General features: G+C 38.5%; 2 protein-coding genes across 7 annotated transcripts in view; one reads left to right on the forward strand and one right to left on the reverse strand.

Moving 5' to 3' along the window:
* LOC134792647 (thioredoxin reductase 1, mitochondrial) overlaps positions 1 to 19,294 on the reverse strand; it is a 32,082-nt gene extending 12,788 nt beyond the window's left edge. Inside the window, exons 1-3 of one of the 6 annotated variants that reach the window (XM_063763903.1) lie at positions 19,213 to 19,294; positions 15,283 to 15,342; positions 9,520 to 9,740 (exon numbers count right to left, since the gene is read on the reverse strand). In XM_063763903.1, coding sequence (XP_063619973.1) covers positions 9,520 to 9,740; positions 15,283 to 15,342; positions 19,213 to 19,273 — 342 coding nt within the window. In that variant the 5' untranslated portion in view covers positions 19,274 to 19,294. Of the gene's footprint in view, positions 1 to 9,519; positions 9,741 to 9,898; positions 9,968 to 10,389; positions 10,508 to 10,775; positions 10,944 to 15,282; positions 15,343 to 18,421; positions 18,543 to 19,212 lie in introns of those variants that run through there. The other 5 variants (XM_063763902.1, XM_063763905.1, XM_063763901.1 and 2 more) reach the window with 5 other exon arrangements.
* LOC134792649 (C-signal) lies at positions 10,613 to 14,007 on the forward strand. The gene is made up of 5 exons (XM_063763907.1): positions 10,613 to 10,744; positions 11,340 to 11,391; positions 11,480 to 11,670; positions 12,282 to 12,431; positions 13,727 to 14,007. Exons 1-5 carry the CDS (start codon positions 10,628 to 10,630, stop codon positions 13,949 to 13,951), a joined length of 735 nt encoding a protein of 244 aa, XP_063619977.1. The 5' UTR covers positions 10,613 to 10,627; the 3' UTR covers positions 13,952 to 14,007.
* Positions 19,295 to 19,787: the final 493 nt, after the last annotated feature.

Here is a 19,787-nt window from a genome sequence, read left to right on the forward strand (position 1 = left end):
TACGCCTTACACAAGAGAGTCGAAACGAATGACATGAATGAGCGCTACGAATGCGGTAACGCGAAACATCGTTTGGGCTACTTATTATTATTACCTATATCGTTAAGGATAAAAAAAAAAAAAACTAGACATCTTCGTAGTCTGGAAAGGCTGGAAAGTGGCTGGAAAGCTGTGTAGGCGTGTTGTAAATAATGTAATGTAACGTATAGGCAGCAGCCAAATTAGCCAAAGAAAGTGTTTAGCTACTTTAGCTTTAGCAAACTTTAAATGGCAAGTCAGTGTCCGATTTACACCGTGACCCGTGACTTGCAATTGTTACAATCCAAATATAATTTTAGATAAGGATAACATGTGGTTGTAATATAATATTATCTACATGAGAACAACACGATATAATACATGACGTCACTTTATAGATACACGAAGCAAAATTATTGTCAGTAAAGCACAGGTAGTTTATGCCGTCGACAATTTCAAGGATATAGGTATTAATAGATGTACATCATACATAGAAATAATATTAACACTACCTGTGATAGGTAGTACACTACTCTCCCTCTACGATCTCGCGAGATCTCGCACGAATTTTCGAGATTCAATCTCGTTGACAGGAAATCTCGATTTTAGCAATCTCGGTCGAGATCTCTATTAATATTTTCAAGATCTCGAAAGAGATTGAAAGATTGATCCATGTGAATTACATTGTTTTGAGTAATCTTTTTGACCTTAGATTCATGTTGTTCAGGCGGTGCTATTGTGTGCGGCCGGCTTTAGCTGACGATAAAAGCCCTGTTCAGCGCTCTGTGCGGAAAAATCGGATGAACTTATCGTATCCAGTCACAATTATTTATGATTTTTGCTCACTTACCCTACTTTTTTTGTAAGTTGCTGAGTGCTTGTCAAAAATATCAACTGAGCATGTTACTCTGCTTACATTTTTGTATAATTAAAAATAATTGTTACCAACTATTTATAATTAGATGCAAATTAGAGTTAAGTACGTATATATGTTTTCTTTTTTTTACAAAATGTATTTATCCTTATTAAATTTTGATTAATTTGTTGTTTTTATCTTCAAAATAAAACATGACGTACTCTAAATAAGTAGTATATACGGAATTCTTAGAAATATTTGCTCAAAATAACACATTTTTAATTTCTTTGTCAAATCTCGATCTTGTCGAGATTAATCTCGATCTCGAAAGTGTGACCGCCGAAATCTCGAAATACCCTATCTCGATTCAAATTTTTCGTGCGAGATCTCGAATCGCCAATCTTGGTGCGAGATTGCATTCCCTATACACTACCAAATGTTCGATTGACAAGTCTCTAAAATAACCTCCGAAACCGCTATTATAATTATTTCCTTTATCAAAATAATTGAGGATGTTATGTTGTGAGAATAAATAGACCAAAAGGTTCACGAGTTACCTAACTGACAGCTGGGAAGTCCCAGTAGTGCCCAGTGACAATAAGTTGGAATTAATTCGTCCCAGAGTCTAGTGTGGACTGGGGTGAGATTAAATGGGAATAGGCTGGAGCTGTAACGGACAAACTGCCTACTTAATCCTAAATTCAAATTGCACGCTGGCTGTCTTCATTCGTCCAACTAGCTTGATTAGCATTGATTAGCTTATAGCGTGTCGTTTTAACATCTTTTTGACGTAATTGTAATTACGATAGACCTAAATGATTCTGATTTATTAAAGTTTATTATACATAGGATAGAGACTATTGTATTTTGATAAATGTGATAATCTACGCAATAATCTGATAACAAGCATTAGAATGTAATTACTACAGAAACAAGTGCTCATAACTTGTATATTGTTAAGGGTGTACCTACACTATACGACCGGCCAGATAGCCAGACAAGTACGCCGCGTCTGGTTTACGTCTACATTGTCATCAATCATAATACTGTTCGAACTGTGACTCTGACCAGCTAGTCTTCGGACAGGTCAGAAAAGAAAACTATCAGTCATCGTACGTATTTATCATACATTCTTTTGTTTGGCAAAATAGGCCAAGTCATGACCTCAGGCGGTCTAGCATGAGTTGCGTTCTCGCGCGCGACTCCATACATCAAGCGCGGCTTCAAGGCGCGCGCGAGAACGCAACTTATTCTAGACTGCCTGGAATGCTGGGTTAATATAATACTTCTTGCATGAATTCCTGCATGATTCCATACATATGATTACGCAGTGCAGCAAGCTGGAGTTGAAACGTCTGTTAAATTTCGGTCTTAAATCCTTTAGATTGTCGTTTCTAAAATATCATCCAATCGATCGATGACAAGTTAACAAGTACAGATCTCTAATACTTTTTTTTTATTAGCCTGGTTTAGTGTCCCACTGCTGGGCAAAGGCCTCCCCTCGCTTTACTTTATTACTCTATTACTTTAATATACAAAAATATAGCGACGACGGTATAATTATATTTAATTATCAAAACGATATTTGGATGTTAATCGGCGTCCTTGGCTGCATGAGACATTACTTCGTCTAGGCCGTCACTAGCCTCAATAAACCTACTAGAAAACACTTCAAAACTCAACTTTCTTCCCATTAGATAAGGCACAAATTCAGATGGCTGCTTAAGAGACTGGCTTTTAGTTGCGGTGGGCGTTACAAAACTGTTGTCGGAAAACGGTTAATTAGAGTTACTTTATTTCTAAAGGTATTGATTTGAAATTAGTGACTGTATTGTATTCAAAAAATATTTTCCTTATGTATGGATGGAGTTCTGGGGGCGTAATCAAGATGGCAAACGTTAATCGTATAATCGGCGATAGTAAATTACAGTAAATCTTTATTAATTACAGTAAATTGCAAAATTTTAGGAGTAAAAGTAAGGAACCATAATCCATACAAACAGCAACGGTCCTAAGTTCCTAACTGTACATCGATGGACCTTATTACAAATAAGCATAAGCATAAGGTCCACCGATGTACAGTTAACAGTGTGGGCGATGGTACAATATAAAATCCGAAGTTTTCATTCGATCATCCATTCTTACGTTTTAGATAATATGCCTTGGCAACGAAACAATAGCCCATTAGGTATACAAGTGAAAATTCTCAGATGTTTACAGTTATCATTGTAATGAATAGCTGCTTATTGCCACCGAGGCCGGTACCGTAAGGTGTAAGAAAATTAAACTTGTAAAAGAAGACTATTTTGACCTGGCAAATTACTTAAATCTTTGCGAGTGGGTTACTCACACTTGTGCACGTAAAATAGAGTACTAAGGCACAGCCTGTCCCTGAGTCGAAGCGGAGCGGAGATGTAATCTCCACTCTCCTGGATTACAACCATTGCTATTGGTTAATTCTCCACATTTCCGCTCCACTCTACCTCAGTGAATAGGCAGCCTAAATGTCAACCGAAATCGATCAGTACGGAAGCTTCTGGATGGTTAGAGCGAAAATTTAGAATTATAAAATTCTTAAAAATATGGTTTAGTCTATATCTATAACATACTATTACGATAGATAATGTTTTGAAAAGATGTGTCCCGCCGAGTTTGTTGCCGGTCCCATATTGGGATACCCTCCTCCAATTGAGGGGGGATTTAAATCTTCTCGGGGCAGAGGTGTACGGTTGGAGCCGGTAAAGGTTTATTTGACGTTCATAAGCGCATTGTAATATGCCTACTTGAATAAACTATTTTTTATCTTTTATCTTTATCACCCCTACGTACAAATATGCAGGGGTGGTAAGCTAATAGTTTTGTCGACTGTACATGGATGGGTTTTGGATGTAAAGGATCAGCTCTGATATTTCAACTACTTATGACATATTCGAACGTAAAAACTACAAAGCCCTAAATGTATAATATAGATTAATTTTCTCAGCCAACATGTCCATTCTAATTGATAAAAAAGACTCGACAATTATATGAACCATTAAAATGATAAATTATTATTTGTATTCTAAATGCAAAACAGAATGTTTCTTTGCTATTTTTATTTGATTACCATGTCTCTTGAGTGTTGTTGGTGTAAAAACTAATTTTCAAACAAATTAAATTTATCAGAATGACTATTCTAAAAATTATATGTTGTTTTCAAATTGCAAGTCATCAGCCAACAATTTCAGTAATTTCAATTTTCCTATGAGTGTTATGTCTGCTTACTTTATTGACTAATTATTTTAAGTGCTTTCCTCTTTTTTTATGGAAAGTAGGTAATGAATGGTTTGACACCTGCTATAAACTAACTACCTAATACCAATAGATTTATTTATTACTCAATAGGCGGGTCCACGCAGAACTAGCCGCGCCAAGCAGCTCGGTTCGATTTTTATTACTTTAGCCGAATTTTATACCTTATCTGTGGTTTAAGTAAAATCATGACCATATGGCCACAGTAATTTTTTACCAATAAATATGAATCCCACCTTATGTCAAATATGTCTCTTATACACAGTCTAAAAAATTGCACAACTACATAAATTAGGAGCAAGCAATTTTAGCTGTTATTGAGTGTGAAAACATACTACTCAAAAAATTCTGGCACCGCTTAAAAGCTAAATATAAGAATGCCACAAATATAGAAGTTCTATTATTTTTAGGGTATAGATGTAGATTTTAGTTTTCATTTGAAACATGAAATAAAATAATTATAATACATCATTTACCATGGGCAGTATCAGAAGCTAAGGAAAGGATTAAACCAGTGTTTGGGATTCCAGGGAGTTATGAAGGAGCAGGGTTGAGGGGGGGAGCCACTTCAAATCGCCACTTACCAAATCCTATAACCAAAGATAATTCTCTATTAATCACATGGAATGAAGTTATAAACATTACTTAATTATAATTAACACTGTATTTTGTAGAAGAGCCAAATTTTTTCTTTTTCTCTGTACTTCATTTCGTTCTATGGGCACCAAGCGGAATTCCATTGCAGAACTGAGAAATTGGTATTTTAGTCAAAATGTCGTCACCCTTATTACCTAGGCAATAGAGTCCACCGCCGGGCGAGCGCGGCAAACCATTCAGTGTGCTCGCCCGGCGGTGCGCGAACATCTCCCCGCAGCAATTAATTTACTTACTTGGACTCTATTGCCTAGGTAATAAGGGTGACGACATTTTGGCTAAAATACCAATTTCTCAGTTCTGCAATGGAATTCCGCTTGGTGCCTGTAGTAAATGAAACAACGCCATGACAGCATAGACTAAATATTTATTTTTTAAACAAGAAACCACACTAGTCAATGTGCCAACATAACATCTTTCCACCAAAGTTGACAAAAACATTAATCAGCCTTAATATCTCTCGAATCTAATCAACTACTCAACAGTACTCCTGTAAGTGAACAAGAACAACAAAAGTAAACTAACATTACCTATGGAACACAATCAGAATCCGATTATATCCCTCCATTCACTTTCAGGGGGTATCACAATGGGCGGATCACACTCCTGTGACTGATCCCTGACCCATCTCTCTGATGTACTACCCATGGGATCTTGTGGAAGCTCAGTATCGGCGTCCTGGACTGGGCTGTTATCTTTCCTCACCCTGATTTGGTCCACATGACGCCGATACACCAGCCCATCATCAGCTCTTACCTCATATATTGTTTCACTCCTCTGTTTCACCACCATTCCCTTCATCCACTTCTCCATATTATTATTATATTTTCTTATGTATACTTTTTGGGCCACCGAAAATTCTCTTAGGCCCTTACTTGATGTTTGAACCTTTTTGCTATGATTGGAATCAGGGTGCAATGTTGATAAAGCTGTTCTAAACTTCCTGTTATTTAGGAGTTCTGCCGGAGTCTTCCCGGTTACTGTACTGGGAGTTGTTCTTAAATGATACAGGAGTTTTGCAACTCTCTCCGGCCATGGTATATCACTCTGACGCTTGATTTTTATCTTAATTGTCTGCACCGTGCGTTCGGCTTGTCCGTTAGAATTTGGATGATAAGGTGGTGAAGTTATATGTTGTATGGAATTCCTCTTCAAAAAAGTTTCAAATTCATCAGAGACAAAAGCAGTTCCATTGTCTGATACTAGTACATCCGGCAAGCCCTGTTCAGCAAAAATCTTCCTCAATGACTGTATAACTTGCGCGCTAGACATACTAGACATTATTTCTACTTCTGGCCATTTGGAGTATGCGTCCACCAGTATCAAAAAGGTCTTGTTCATAAATGGGCCCGCAAAGTCAATGTGCAGGCGTTCCCATGCTTTCTCGGGCCTAGGCCATTCTCTGTATTTTGCTGGAGGATTGTTGCGAGTCAACTGGCAGCGCTCACACTGCTCAACAATCTCAGTAATGTCTGAGTCCATACCTGGCCAGTAAACATACGCTCGTGCATAGGCCTTTGATTGTACCATACCAGCATGCGGTGCATGTATAATCTTTAACACTTGACCCTGCAATTTCTCTGGTATTATGACTCTATTTGAAAACAATAAGCAATCTTTGCTAACTGAAATTGCATCTTTCCTTTGTATGTAGGGCAGCAACACGCGGTCATTGCTCTCTGATGGCCACCCATGTAAGGCAAAAAACACTACTTTTTTTAACACCTCATCCTTCTTAGTTTCATTGGCAATATCCTCAACAGAAACTGTCCATCCTTCTGGTGTTTGTTCAAGAAGTAACACTTCTGGCAAAGGAGCTTCCTCTTGCACCAGCTCTGGACTGCACCATCTGCTTAATCCATCAGCATTCTGAATTACCTGGCCTGGCTTATACAATATGTCATAATTGTAACTAGCTAGAATCAGTGACCAGCGCAGCAGACGTGGAGAGATTTGATCTGGAATAGGCTTCCTTGGGTTTAAGAGCCCAATTAGCGGCTTATGGTCTGTAATTATGGTAAATTTTACACCAACCAGGTAGTCTCGAAATTTCTTTAGTGCATAGATTATAGCCAGGGCCTCCTTATCCAGTTGGCTATAATTCCTTTCATGCGGCTGCATAGTTCGTGAAGCCATTGCAATTGGTTTCTCTTGACCATCATCAAAAATATGACTTATCACAGCTCCAACTCCATATTCTGAGGCATCACAAGTGAGAATTACCTCCTTATTCTTGTCAAATTGCACTAGTGTCAAATCAGAGGTTAACAGCTGTTTGGCCTTCTTAAAAGCATCTTCCTCTGTCTCTCCCCACTTCCAAGTCATATTTTTCTTTAGAAGTTGATGCAGAGGCTCTAAGATGTCCGCCTTAGCTCTGTAGAACCTTTCATAGAAATTAACTAGGCCTAAGAATGCACGGAGCTGTTTCAGATCTGATGGGCTTGGTCTCTCTTGGATTTCCTTAATCTTTCTTGGGCACGGGTGTATGCCATTTGCATCAAGAACATAGCCGAGGAAGGTCACTGATGGCACAGAGAATTGACACTTGGTAATGTTTATAGTGAATCCAAGCTGTTGAATACGCTGAAGTACCTTAGCTAGCCTTGCAGCATGTTCAGCCTCATCAGTACCTGTCACCACAATGTCATCTAATAAAACAGCAACACCATCCATGTCTGCAAATTGACTTGACATCACTCGTTGAAATATGCCTGGTGCTGAACTGACCCCAAAAGGTAATCGGTTTACTTTCATCAGTCCTAACGGGGTATTCCATGTCAAAATTTCAGCAGATTCCTTATCTACTAACATCTGTGTATAAGCTTGTTTTAGGTCCAGTTTTGAAAATATTTTGCCACCAGCTAGTAATTGGAACGCTTCTGTTGATGTTGGCAGTGGATAAACATCACAGTTTGTTGAGACATTAACCGTAGAACGGTAATCGCCACATATTCTCAAGGTTCCATCTTCCTTTCTCACAATGCGTAGTGGTGTAGCCCAATCAGAATATCGTACAGGAGTCAACACACCTATTGCTTCAAGTCGCTTCAGTTCAGTTTTCACTTCTTCTTTAAGAGCATAGGGGATAGGTCTACATTTGAGAAACTTTGGTTGAGCTTCACTCTTCAGAATTAGTTTTGCAGGTGATCCCGTGTAACAACCCAGTTGGTCGCTAAATACTTTAGGGTATTTCAACTGCAGTTCTTCTGGTACTTGACTTGTCCAACAGAGTCCTTCCACTTGTATTCCCAATGGCGCAAACCAATCTCTTCCCAAAACATTAGGTCCCCTGTCTTCGGCAACAATTATTGTTAATTCATGTTCAAGCCCTTTGTATCCAACTTTAACTTTAGCCAATCCCTTCAGCTTGATTGGATGCCGACCCCAGGTGATAAGGTTTATTTTAGCGTCTTCCAATTTAATATTGAACTGAAGGTTTCTCCATGTTTCATATGAGATGACAGTTCGTGCCGCCCCAGAGTCCACTTCAAACTGAACTTCTTTCTCCTGCAACTTCATTGTAGTGAAGATCTTGCTACTAGCTTGTTCCGCACTTGAATTGACATGTACTTGCAGAATTTCATTCATGTAGGCGAAATCCTCCTTACTGTCATCCAGTTTTTCAACTTCAATCAGATTAATTTTCTTTTTATTTCGATTCCAACATACGGCAACCGTATGGCCCACCTTCTTGCAGTAGTTACAGTTTGCCCTGGCAAATTTACAGCCTCTAGGGTTATGATTCGCCCCGCAGTGACGACAGGCAGTCTCGCGCTTGTGCGAGCCGACGTTAACTAGGTTGGTGTCCATAGGTTCAGATGTACTTGTGCTCGTTGTTGATTTGGTCTCCAGAGGTGTTGAGGTACTCGCGGCCTGCGGGTAAAGGTCGCTCACAGTTTGCTCATATTGAACGCTTCGGCTTACGGCTTGCGCGAATGTTAAATTGTCCGTTTTTAGTAATTCACGTCGCAAACGCACATCTCTAACTCCCAACACCAGTCTGTCACGCAATTGTCTTTCTAAATCACTGAAGTTACAATGCACTGCTAACGTTTTAATGGCCGAAATAAAAGATTGCATTTTTTCAGTCTTCTCTTGACATCGGAGATGGAATTTCCCGGCTTCAAGTATTTCGCTTTTCTCGGGCGCGAAAAACTTGTCCAATACGCCCAGGATATCTTTAAAGTCCACTTCGATGAGTTTTTTCGGCGCCACTAATGAGCTTACGAATGCAAAAGTATCTTTTCCACATTGTGAAAGAAAAATGGCGCGGGCATTTTCTAGGTTATTTTCCACGCCTAGTGCTTGTAGCGCAAACAACATTTGTTCTTTATACACTTTCCAATCGTCCTTATTTTGATCGAAAGCCCCGGGCAGCAAGAAATTCGTATTTAACGCCATTTTCACGAATAACAACTAATTAATTTCCTCGAGTCGCCAATGTAGTAAATGAAACAACGCCATGACAGCATAGACTAAATATTTATTTTTTAAACAAGAAACCACACTAGTCAATGTGCCAACATAACAGTGCCCATAGAACAAAATGAAGTACATAGAAATACCTATCTAATGACCTTACTCTCATTTCTGTTGGCATTGGGTCCAGGCTCCATATAAAGTTGCCCATGGCTTTTTGTCTCATTTACAAAACATAGTGTGCAATTTAAACATCTATAAATATTCAAAAATTGACTTACATGAATGCTTTCTCCTAATAATGCAGCCTGGTGCATCAGCTTCTTCGGTATGCACCCAACGTTGACGCATGTGCCACCCAGGCCCCATTTTGTTCCCAGCGGCGATGGGGTCACAAAGTCCAGGACCGCCACCTTCCCCCCGAGGTTCACAGCCTCCTTGGCGCATGCCAGGCCTCCGGACCCACCACCAATGACCGCCAAATCATAGTCAAAAGTCCCATCTAAAAGGTGCACAATGGAATACTAAGTGATTTATTAACAAATTAAAGCTACTTTTGCCCAAGACATGTGATGCTTTTACAGTGAAAGTGCATCCAATGGGTCACAGACACAAAGATAAGCACCAAGTGAGGAACCAGCATCCCAATATAAATTATACCTGGAGTCATACTTTCAGTGGGTGCAATAGAGTTGGTCTTACGTTTAGGCCAACAAGGGACTCCGCAACCTGATGACACCAATAACCAAATTAAATCACTAAATTGTATTGACAAACTCTCATCATGAGTTAAAATGTTAAGGTTAGTCACAATTACATCATACTCAGATGAATTTGAGGAAAAAAATTAATTGCTAAATCATCTAAAAACCCTTGTAATTAACTTTTGAAATCAATAATGTTGTGAATTGTGCAACCCAGGTAACAGATACAGATAATAATTATAACTTACTAAAGGTATAGGCTATATTCAAGACATCATAAAAGGGAAAAAGGGATTCTAATATTGTTACTGGATAAATCACAAGAAGAATATAGCCAGCCACAGTGACTTAACAGTAAAAATAAAGTTGCTCATTGGACTATGAGATGAGGTTAGGCGGCGAACTGGGCCTTCAAGGTCAACTGTACAATTACACGAAGCCACTTACTACTGCTGAACGATCTTCGCAATATTACCACCGTCCGATCCGCTCGATAAAACGAATTAGCCAAATTATTTAACTTTAAAAATTTGTTGAGTATTGTCATGTTGACGTAAACGTCGTAAACGATAGTGACAGAGACAAGAAAATTCTTTCACACACAAGCAACTTTGCACATTGATACTACGGGTAGCTCCAGATTTTAAAGTTATTTCCGTGAACCGACCGGTTACAAGTCCCGAGAATGAAATCTGTGCTAATTACTGGAGCCAACAGAGGCTTAGGACTCGGCATGGTGAAATATCTCACTAAACACAACAAAGCAGAAACAATATTCGCAACATGCCGCAAAGAATCCGAGGTATGTATGCCAAAATGTGATAAACACTTACCTATAGGTGCCATATTTTCCACAATATTCTGTTATTTCACTTAATAAATAAACGAAACGAACACGAAACGGGTAAAATACGTGTTATACTTCGCGAGTACTTCAATGAAAATGTGAAGGCTCCGATGGAGTGCTTTTTGTAGTTCAATTATAGGAACGTGTGAAAGAGACGACGAATCGCTACCGGCTGACGTCACTTGCCTTGAATAGGTACCAATAGTGACGTTACACTTATGACGAATGCCGAAGATTTCACAATAATCTAGTCTAGATTCTTCTTTCTTTATTTAATATTTTTATTTCAACTAAATACTTATTAACATGTTATTATCAGATAAAATGCCTTATTATGCAATCACTAATCATACTAGTGAATGTATCAATTTAAATCTGTCTGCGCTACGCCATGCTACGACAACTTCGGCTATTCCTACTGCCGTCGCTGGTACGGTATTGGATAAGTCAAAAGTTAGCGCGGCTGTTTTGAAACTATTTTTCATCATGCAAGAAATGTAAGAAAACTAATTATTTTTATAATTATTCGCTTTTATTTTTACTTTTTCAGGAACTTAAGCAACTATCACATGAAAATAAAAACCTTCACATATTGAACTTAGGTAATGCCATAAAAAAACAATCAGTAAAAAAACGTAATTCATCTTTATGCAACATTTTCTTAACCTACTTTGAAATCGTTATTTACAGATGTGGCAAACACGGGTAACTATGGCGAGATTTCATCGCAGATCTCAGGAGTAGTGGGTTCGATCGGATTGAACCTACTGATCAATAATGCTGGGATATCCACTAAGTTTACCAAGCTTAACCTTGTGAAGACTGAGCAGTTACTTGATAATCTCACGATCAACACCATCGCACCCATCATGCTTACAAAGGTAAAGCATAAAACCATCATAATTAAAATAGGGTATTTTCCTACTAGTCAAATCAGTTACTTTTTTAGAACTGTCAAAACGATTTGCTAATATGGTATTTATATGAAACATTACATCGTGACGTCACGGTCAACTCACCTACTTTTTATATTTCTATCCGATTTATTAAATAGAACTTATGTTTAAAATTATTACTATCTGTGTTTTTCTAATAATTATCTGGTGCTTTATTTCATGCATGGTGTAAAATAATTTATTTTAAATACAGTATAATACCCTATTATAAATGAATTCGAATAAATTGAAGCAGAGGGGCTACCGCGAAAACCGAAATTCGCAAATTGCGGGGATCTTACTCTTTTACTCCAATGAAGGCGTAATTAGAGTGACAGAGAAAAATGCCCGCAATTGACGATTTTCGGTATTGGCGGTAGCCCTACAGTACGTCAAAAGGACTTGTTTTTGGGAGGTATAACTATTTATAGCTCAAAGTAGAGCCGCCAAAAAAAAAACTAAAAACCAAAGACAAAACGTAAAATAACGGTGTAAGTTCCTACGTATTCATTGAATCTTATGCATTGGATTCTGCAATCTTCTTTCCCTGTTTTCAGACCCTCTTGCCGCTACTGAAACAAGCAGCTGAAGCCAACAAAGACCAGCCCTTCGGAGTCCGTCGCGCTGCCGTTATCAACATGAGTTCAATTCTGGGATCTATCGCGCAGAACGACCAGGGCGGGTTCTACCCTTACCGGTGCTCAAAGGTATCAACGGTTATTTTTATTGCTGAAATAAATATCTACTGACCTCTCATCCCAGTCAATGCAAAATTTAAATAACTCATGAAACTGAATAGTTGTCTTAAACTCTTCAGTTCAGTTGATTCAGGGCAAATTATTTTAATGATTAGGTATATATAGCCGGTCAAGCAAGATTGTCAGTAGAAAAAAGCGCGAAAAGGACGATAACCCTTCGCCTACATTTTTAGGGTTCCGTACTTCAAAAGGAAAAAAACGGAACCCTTATAGCAGCGGTCGGCAACAAGCGGCCCGCGAACCTCTCACTTGCGGCCCGCGAGCCTCCCTGGCTATTTTGTATGTAATATGGACAAACGACAATGTCTGATAAAGTCATAAATATTAACAAAGTGCGGCCCGCGTCAACTTCGTTAACTACTATGTGGCCCTTGGCTGCTAAAAGGTTGCCGACCGCTGCCTTATAGGATCACTCGTGCGTCTGCCTGTCTGTCTGTCTGTCCGTCTGTCACAGCCTATTTTCTCCGAAACTACTGGACTAATTAAGTTGAAATTTGGTACACACATGTAAGTTTGTGACCCAAAGACGGACATGTAACGTAAACAAATGAATTTTAAACATGGGGGCAGAAGCGAAAATTAAAAAATTAAGTTTTTCAAACTATATCGTGGTACATATCAAATGAAAGAGAATGAGAGAATACATTGCATATTTTAATTAAAGATATAGAGTTTAGAAGTTATTCAAGAAAATAGGCATAAAATTACCATTCCTTTCCTCCCTTTATCTCCGAAACTTACTGGATCTAAAATTTTGAAAAAAATACACAAAATAGTTCTTTACCTATAGATGACAGGAAAACGTATTAGAAATGTGCAGTTAAGCGTGAGTCGGAATTAATTACTTAGTTTTTGATCCGACCCCTACGGGTTTTGTAAAGACATTTCACTTTAAAAAATACATTGTAAAAAATTGTGTCAGGCGCCATTCATTTATTACGTAAGACGATTTTTGCCAGTTGCCAGCCAGCCACGGACAGAGTATACTCACTATATATAGTGAGTATACGAGTATACTCTATAACTCTAAGCAAGTAATCACTAATGAGTCTAATGACAGTCTTATGACTAACAGTCGGTTTTCAGTCGTTTTGCCCTTCACTATCTTCGTATTTCACGATTTCAGAATAGGCCCCCCAAGGAAACTTTTTTAACATTTTCTAGATTGCCAGTAATTTTAAATGCGCAAAGGGCATGAATCCGATGCCGTAAAAAAGTTTTTTATTTTATTTTTATTATTTCAGGCGGCTCTCAACGCTGCAACCAAATCCATGAGTATTGATCTCAAGAAGGACCAGATCCTAGTGGCAAGCATGCACCCAGGTTGGGTGCGTACCGACATGGGTGGCAAGAACGCGCCGCTAGACGTGGACACGAGCATCGCCGGCATCTTCGCCACGGTGGAGCGGCTCGGCGAGGCTGACACTGGCCGGTTTTTGCAGTACGACGGATCTGAGCTGCCGTGGTAATCGGTAGGACGTTGAATGATGAAAATATACCAAAGCGCAAAACGTAATAACGGCGATGTGATAGATGTATTTTTATATCAGCTGGAGCATTTATTTTAACTAAAGTAAATATAAGTAAGTAGATAAGCATTCACAAATTATAATTAAAACGTGTTCAGTACAAAAGTAAGTTGATATGTTTAAGATGAATAATATAGAAATAATAATATAAGTTTAATTGTGGGTAATCATTTACCAACAGTCTTAGCTTTAACCGTAAACCTTACCTAACTATAATTATAAGTGTTTACTTATCGGGCAAGCATTAATTGTTTGCCTTCGTTTATAGCGGAGCTGACTTTATAAAGCTCTACGACAAGTGTAGGTACATGTATGTGCATTTACACTTGCCTTTATGATTTTGGCACTTATATGTTATTTTAATAAAAAGGGTTGTTTTTATAAAACATTGTGTTACTTAATTAATTTCTTAGTTGGTCTACCTAAAATTATGAATAAATACTCGTTTGCGTTTATCCTACTAATTAAAGAATAAACTCAAATCACAAAAGTTTATGTACTTGTTGTTATAACGCCTATAATAAATGCATGAGCAAAATATATTTTTTCATTTGAACTTCATGCTGCTGATATTATTACGAGTAATTAGGGTAAACGTACATAAATTGCAGTAAAAGTAGCTGAGCAGGCCAAATGTTCAAAATATTCTAATTAATTCTAAATCTGAATACAAATTTATTGTTCAGAGAGTAAGAGATTTAGCAGATCATTTTCAACAACTGACCCGCGCTACTTCTGCCGCTGATGCTTAGAGAACGTGCAAGATTCTAGTTTGTCAAGCCTTTCCTTGATTTAAACTATTTAAAGTAAGAAGGATAAAGATTTCAAAATATCCTTATATCATAACCACTATCGTGACCACTAAAAAAATATTATAAACCAAAATCACCCTTGTGTTGTTGATAGTACGGTTCACTATGGCCACAGAATAAATAATAGTACTAGGTACAGAAGACTCACTCTCTAACAAAACGCGTCTGTTACGATCAGCAAAGATATGGCCGCTAGGTGGCGGGCGACAGCGCCACGCGCGGCTTATGGCTTTCCCCAGAATTGGGGTGGAACGGATGTACTTTTAGCTACCTATAGCAAAGCGACGAAATCGCGGAGTGACCCACGCCTGCTATGCCTCTGAATTTGTGGTAGTAATTACTAAGTTTTGGTTGTTACCTGACGAATATACTTAGAGGTACTTAGGTACTTATACTTTTGTTTGATTTTGCGGAACATCTTTATTTGATTTGAATTTCAACAAACTAAGTAGCACTTACTTTTCGTGGTCGTTGACGTTAACCTCATCACATCGTACTCGTACTTACGAGCAGCGTTTTCTGGAATCAAAAACATAACTGTCAAGAGAAGAGGACGACTGGACAAACGCGGTGGCAGTGAGGAACGTATGAGGCATGGCAAAGACGCAAGAGTGCTGATTGAGATGCGATGATGGTATGCGATTTTAGGTAGGTACCTAATTGCTGGCTACGTAGGAGCAACAAATTCAATCGATCGATCAAATGCCGCAAAATGCAATGCAAATCGCATGCGATTATCGCCTAAAAATACCCAATTGCTCTATTTCTCGGGCCCACGGGCGTAGCCAGGGGGGGTTTGGGGGTTCAAGCCCCCCCCCCCCCCCGAAAAGTTCAGAATATTAACATTCATAGAATTAAAATAAGAACAGGCGTGCGGCATATTTCATTGATTACTAACTATTACCTACCTATTAGTATACGGTGGTTTGGATTTTGGATTTCTCCGCCATCGTCGATTATCGGATCGCATCAATTACTTTCTAAGATATGATAAAGGTGACATTCGGGTAGCGACTGCAGCAGCGTTATTCTGTACTGTCAATTTTCCTGATAAAATGATGTGTCTGATTTCCATACTAAAAGTAAAAATGTAAAACTGTCTATCAAATTGCGATTTTTATATCGATAAATTTTCGCGCTCGCTTCGCTCGCGTTTTCAATTACTTTCTAAGATATGACAAAGGTGACATTCGGGTGGCAACTGCAGCAGCATTACTCTGTTGCTACGTTACTGCTGCAGCACTGTCAATTTTCGTGATAAAATGATGTGACTGATTTCCATACTAAAAGTATAAATGTACAACTGTCTATCAAATTGCGTTTTTTATATCAAAAAATTTTCGCGCTCGCTCCGCTCGCGTTTTCAATTACATTCTAAGATATGGCGACTACAGCAGCATTAGGTACTCTGTTGCAAAGTTACTGCTGCGGCACTGTCAATTTTCGTGATGAAATGATGTGACTGATTTCCATTCTCAGCTATAATGCGGCAATGAACGTCACTCAATTTACCAAAAAATTTCAATGTAATCTTGATGACCCTAGGGAGAGGGTGCACCATGGTCTAGAAATGCTTAGGGCATCAAAATATCTTAATCCGGCACTGGTCGTTTGCGGAGTCAAACGATTTAGGACTCGCATTTTATACACATTTCCATATGCCTTCCCGAAAAAAATCGAATCATTCGCGAAAGTCTCGCAACGCATTGAGGTTACAAACGGCACGCGGTCTTCCTCAGGAGTCTGAAGAAGACCACGGTGAGTGGCACTCTAGCCAGGCATCAGGCCGCTTCGCTTTCGCTCGCGTGCGTATACCTTACTGTATCGTCCGATATACACCTACTCTGTCGTTAAAATCACGTGTAAAATTATAATAAGGGCGAAAAAAACTATTGATTTTGGAGTGTAGTTTTATTTAGTGGTACCTAAAATATTTTATCTGGACTACTGTCCTCTAGCATATCCATCTGTCAACTTTACTTCAAGTTCCGCCTCCAGGGGAGAGGGAGAGAAATTAGGATTAGAAATTAGCCGCTTACTGACACAGACAGAATTCCACGCGGGCGGAGCCGCGGGCACAGCTAGTCTCTAATATTTTTCTTGTGTAAGGGTTATTTTATGTACTTTTAGTAGTTTTATTTTCTTGAACCCCCCCCCCCCCCCCCCCCCCCCCCCCCGATACTACGCCCGTGCTCGGGCCCTATAGTATAGGGTATTATACTGTATTTAATATAAATCATTTTACACCATGCATGAAATAAAGCACCAGATAATTATTAGAAAAACACAGATAAGAGTTATTTTTAAACACAAGTTCTATTTAATAAAACGGATAGAAATATAAAAAGTAGGTGAGTTGACCGTGACGTCACGATGTAATGTTTCATATAAATTCCATATTAGCAAATCGTTTTGACAGCTCTAAAAAAGTAACTGATTTGACTAGTAGGAAAACACCCTATTATAAATATAAATAGATCTATGTATCGGAGTCCGCCCTAAGTGTATTTACATACACCACCCTATCCATGAAATAGTGTAGTATAAACGTGTTTATTTACTCAGGCGATCTTTATTTTTAAGTCGGTTCTTTGAATCTTGTCCATCATGCTTTCTCTCTCAAGCAATGCCATAGAAAACGGCTTAGCTTATTGAAGCAAATTGAACTCATTAGCACCTCTTTCGAGCTTAAAACTGGCGTCACGCATAGAATATATGGGAAAGGCACGAAGGTCGAATGACCTAATAAGTATTAAAATTTTGGAGTTACTCGTAACATTGCTAGTTTACATCATGAAGCCACATTATGAGATTTATAAGAATGCATTTAACAAGTATTTAACTGTGCATCATTTCATTTATTTTGGAATAACACGGACTGGAATAGAACGCACTAAGAAAATATCAAAGTCATCGTTGTCGCGTAGGTATACTTAGTAATACTTACCTACAATAAATCAAGCGTGGCGCGATATAGCGCCAGTCGCAGCCTACCTATACATGCGTACATGACTCATAAAATATAGTTATTTCCATTGACCGTCACCTACACACTTAACCCATTTTTTCCACAGCTTATTTTGTGAGTCTCTAAATAACATCTCTCTAAACTTAACATACCTATAATAGATTTAGATATTTATTCTCATAATATTAAATTACATTATAAATTATGCTAGACTAATCTACACGAATTTATATTATGATCGTCATTCATATTTACATAATATTATTTACCGAATAATATTTAATACTGAATTTGCTCTACCTACCCACGGTAACTTTTCACACACAGCCTCATAAACTTACCTACTTATATAATCAAACTACTCGTACCTAATTATTTAGATTGAGGTCATCATCATATCGGCACAGTCACCGGGATATCCCCTAGTAATCCCCTATATCCTATAGTATTGACAAAACAAGTAAAACGACCGGTAGACAATAAGACAATGCTGCCCAATCAACGGTCTCGTGCGATCCGCCCAGATTTGTCACGATTTGCTTTTGGACACAGGTATAGTAAGGTACCCAGAAGGAAATATTTTTACTATAATTATTAATATTATAAAACATGTTAGTGGCGGGTACCTACGTGGTAAACTGGTAATATGCACTCCGTCGCGGTTCGGTAGGCTCCACCTTTTATAGGTGTTGAGATAAATGATAATAACATTAATAACTACTGTGTGTAAATGCATTACGACCACTTTTCCGTAGCCAATCTGCTACTAAACTGTTTCGAACCCGCATTAAAGCAACAATTTATTATAATGTAGGTATGATATATACCCATACTTAATAAATACCTATTAGTTTACCTACGAGTTTTTCGCATAGGTATGTGTAGAAATGATTCTGAGACTCACAATCATGGTTTTACTTACACGTGTAGGTACACGAATTTAAGGACGGGTAGTTCGAAAAACGCGCAGAAGTTGATGTGCACTTTAGCAAGTCTTTCTCCTGAACTAGGACACGCACGACTGTAACTAGGTATGTTGCGTTTGGTTTGAAAAGCCAGAACGGATTTGTTATGTGTCACATTAGTTAAAATGCGTCTAGGTACTCGTATTGTAAACAGACCAGTGAGCTTATTCATCTCACATCGCCTTGCCAAGTGAGATAGGTCAGTTTGTTAGTAGGTGGTATCATGGTATAATAATATACTCCGCCTGGTACTCCATTCCCGTCTTTTCTAGGTCACCTAACTGACACGGGCCTACGTCATCATGCGACAGCGCTATATGATAATATGCGATAGCGCTATATATAGCGGCCATGTTGTTGTGACGTAGGCCCGTGTCACTCTGGGAATGGAAGACCATGTTTTATTAGACTATGGGTGGTATTAGATTTATTACAATGGTATTGTAGTTCTCTTACCCATCAATTTGCACTTGTTGTCATTGGGGCACACTGTGTAATCTGCGAATACGGGGTCCATGGCGATATTTTACAAGTCTCGTCTTACAATAAAAGTATAATAAAAGATGAATAAAAGCGCTACTCGCATGACATAACTTCTATTTATTTTTAACAAATTGTCAAATATGATAAGGTTTGTAAAATAATAGGTCGATAAAAGGCACTAATTAGTTTGTGGTTCATTAGAACTTTGTGTCGAAGTTAGACCAAGATAAGTCTGCAACGATTTTGATAGCACACGCAGTGCAAGTGTTATTTATACGTCATAATTTCATAGAAGTTTGACGTTTAAAATAACCTTGCATTGGGTGTGCTATCAAAATCGTTGCAGACCTTTCTTGGTCTAACACTACCTAGCTACCTACCAACTTCAGAATAAGGCGATTCTCACACTGCGCCGATAATTGCGGATACGAGAATCTTGATTTGTATACAGGGTGGCCAAACAATAAGTGCATTCCCGTTGCCAGGGAGGTTTTGGGATTATACTGAGCAACTTTTACTATGGGACCAACCCCGAAATCGTGAACAAA

This window comes from Cydia splendana, chromosome 8, assembly GCF_910591565.1.
Source record: "Cydia splendana chromosome 8, ilCydSple1.2, whole genome shotgun sequence".
In the NCBI taxonomy this organism is placed as follows: domain Eukaryota; kingdom Metazoa; phylum Arthropoda; class Insecta; order Lepidoptera; family Tortricidae; genus Cydia; species Cydia splendana.

Coding starts and splice junctions, on each gene's coding strand:
- LOC134792649 (XM_063763907.1), top strand. CDS start 10,628: ATGAAATCTGTGCTAATTACTGGAGCCAACAGAGGCTTAGGACTCGGC. Junction 11,392..11,479: donor CCTTCACATATTGAACTTAG/GTAATGCCATAA, acceptor CGTTATTTACAG/ATGTGGCAAACACGGGTAAC. Junction 11,671..12,281: donor CACCCATCATGCTTACAAAG/GTAAAGCATAAA, acceptor CCCTGTTTTCAG/ACCCTCTTGCCGCTACTGAA.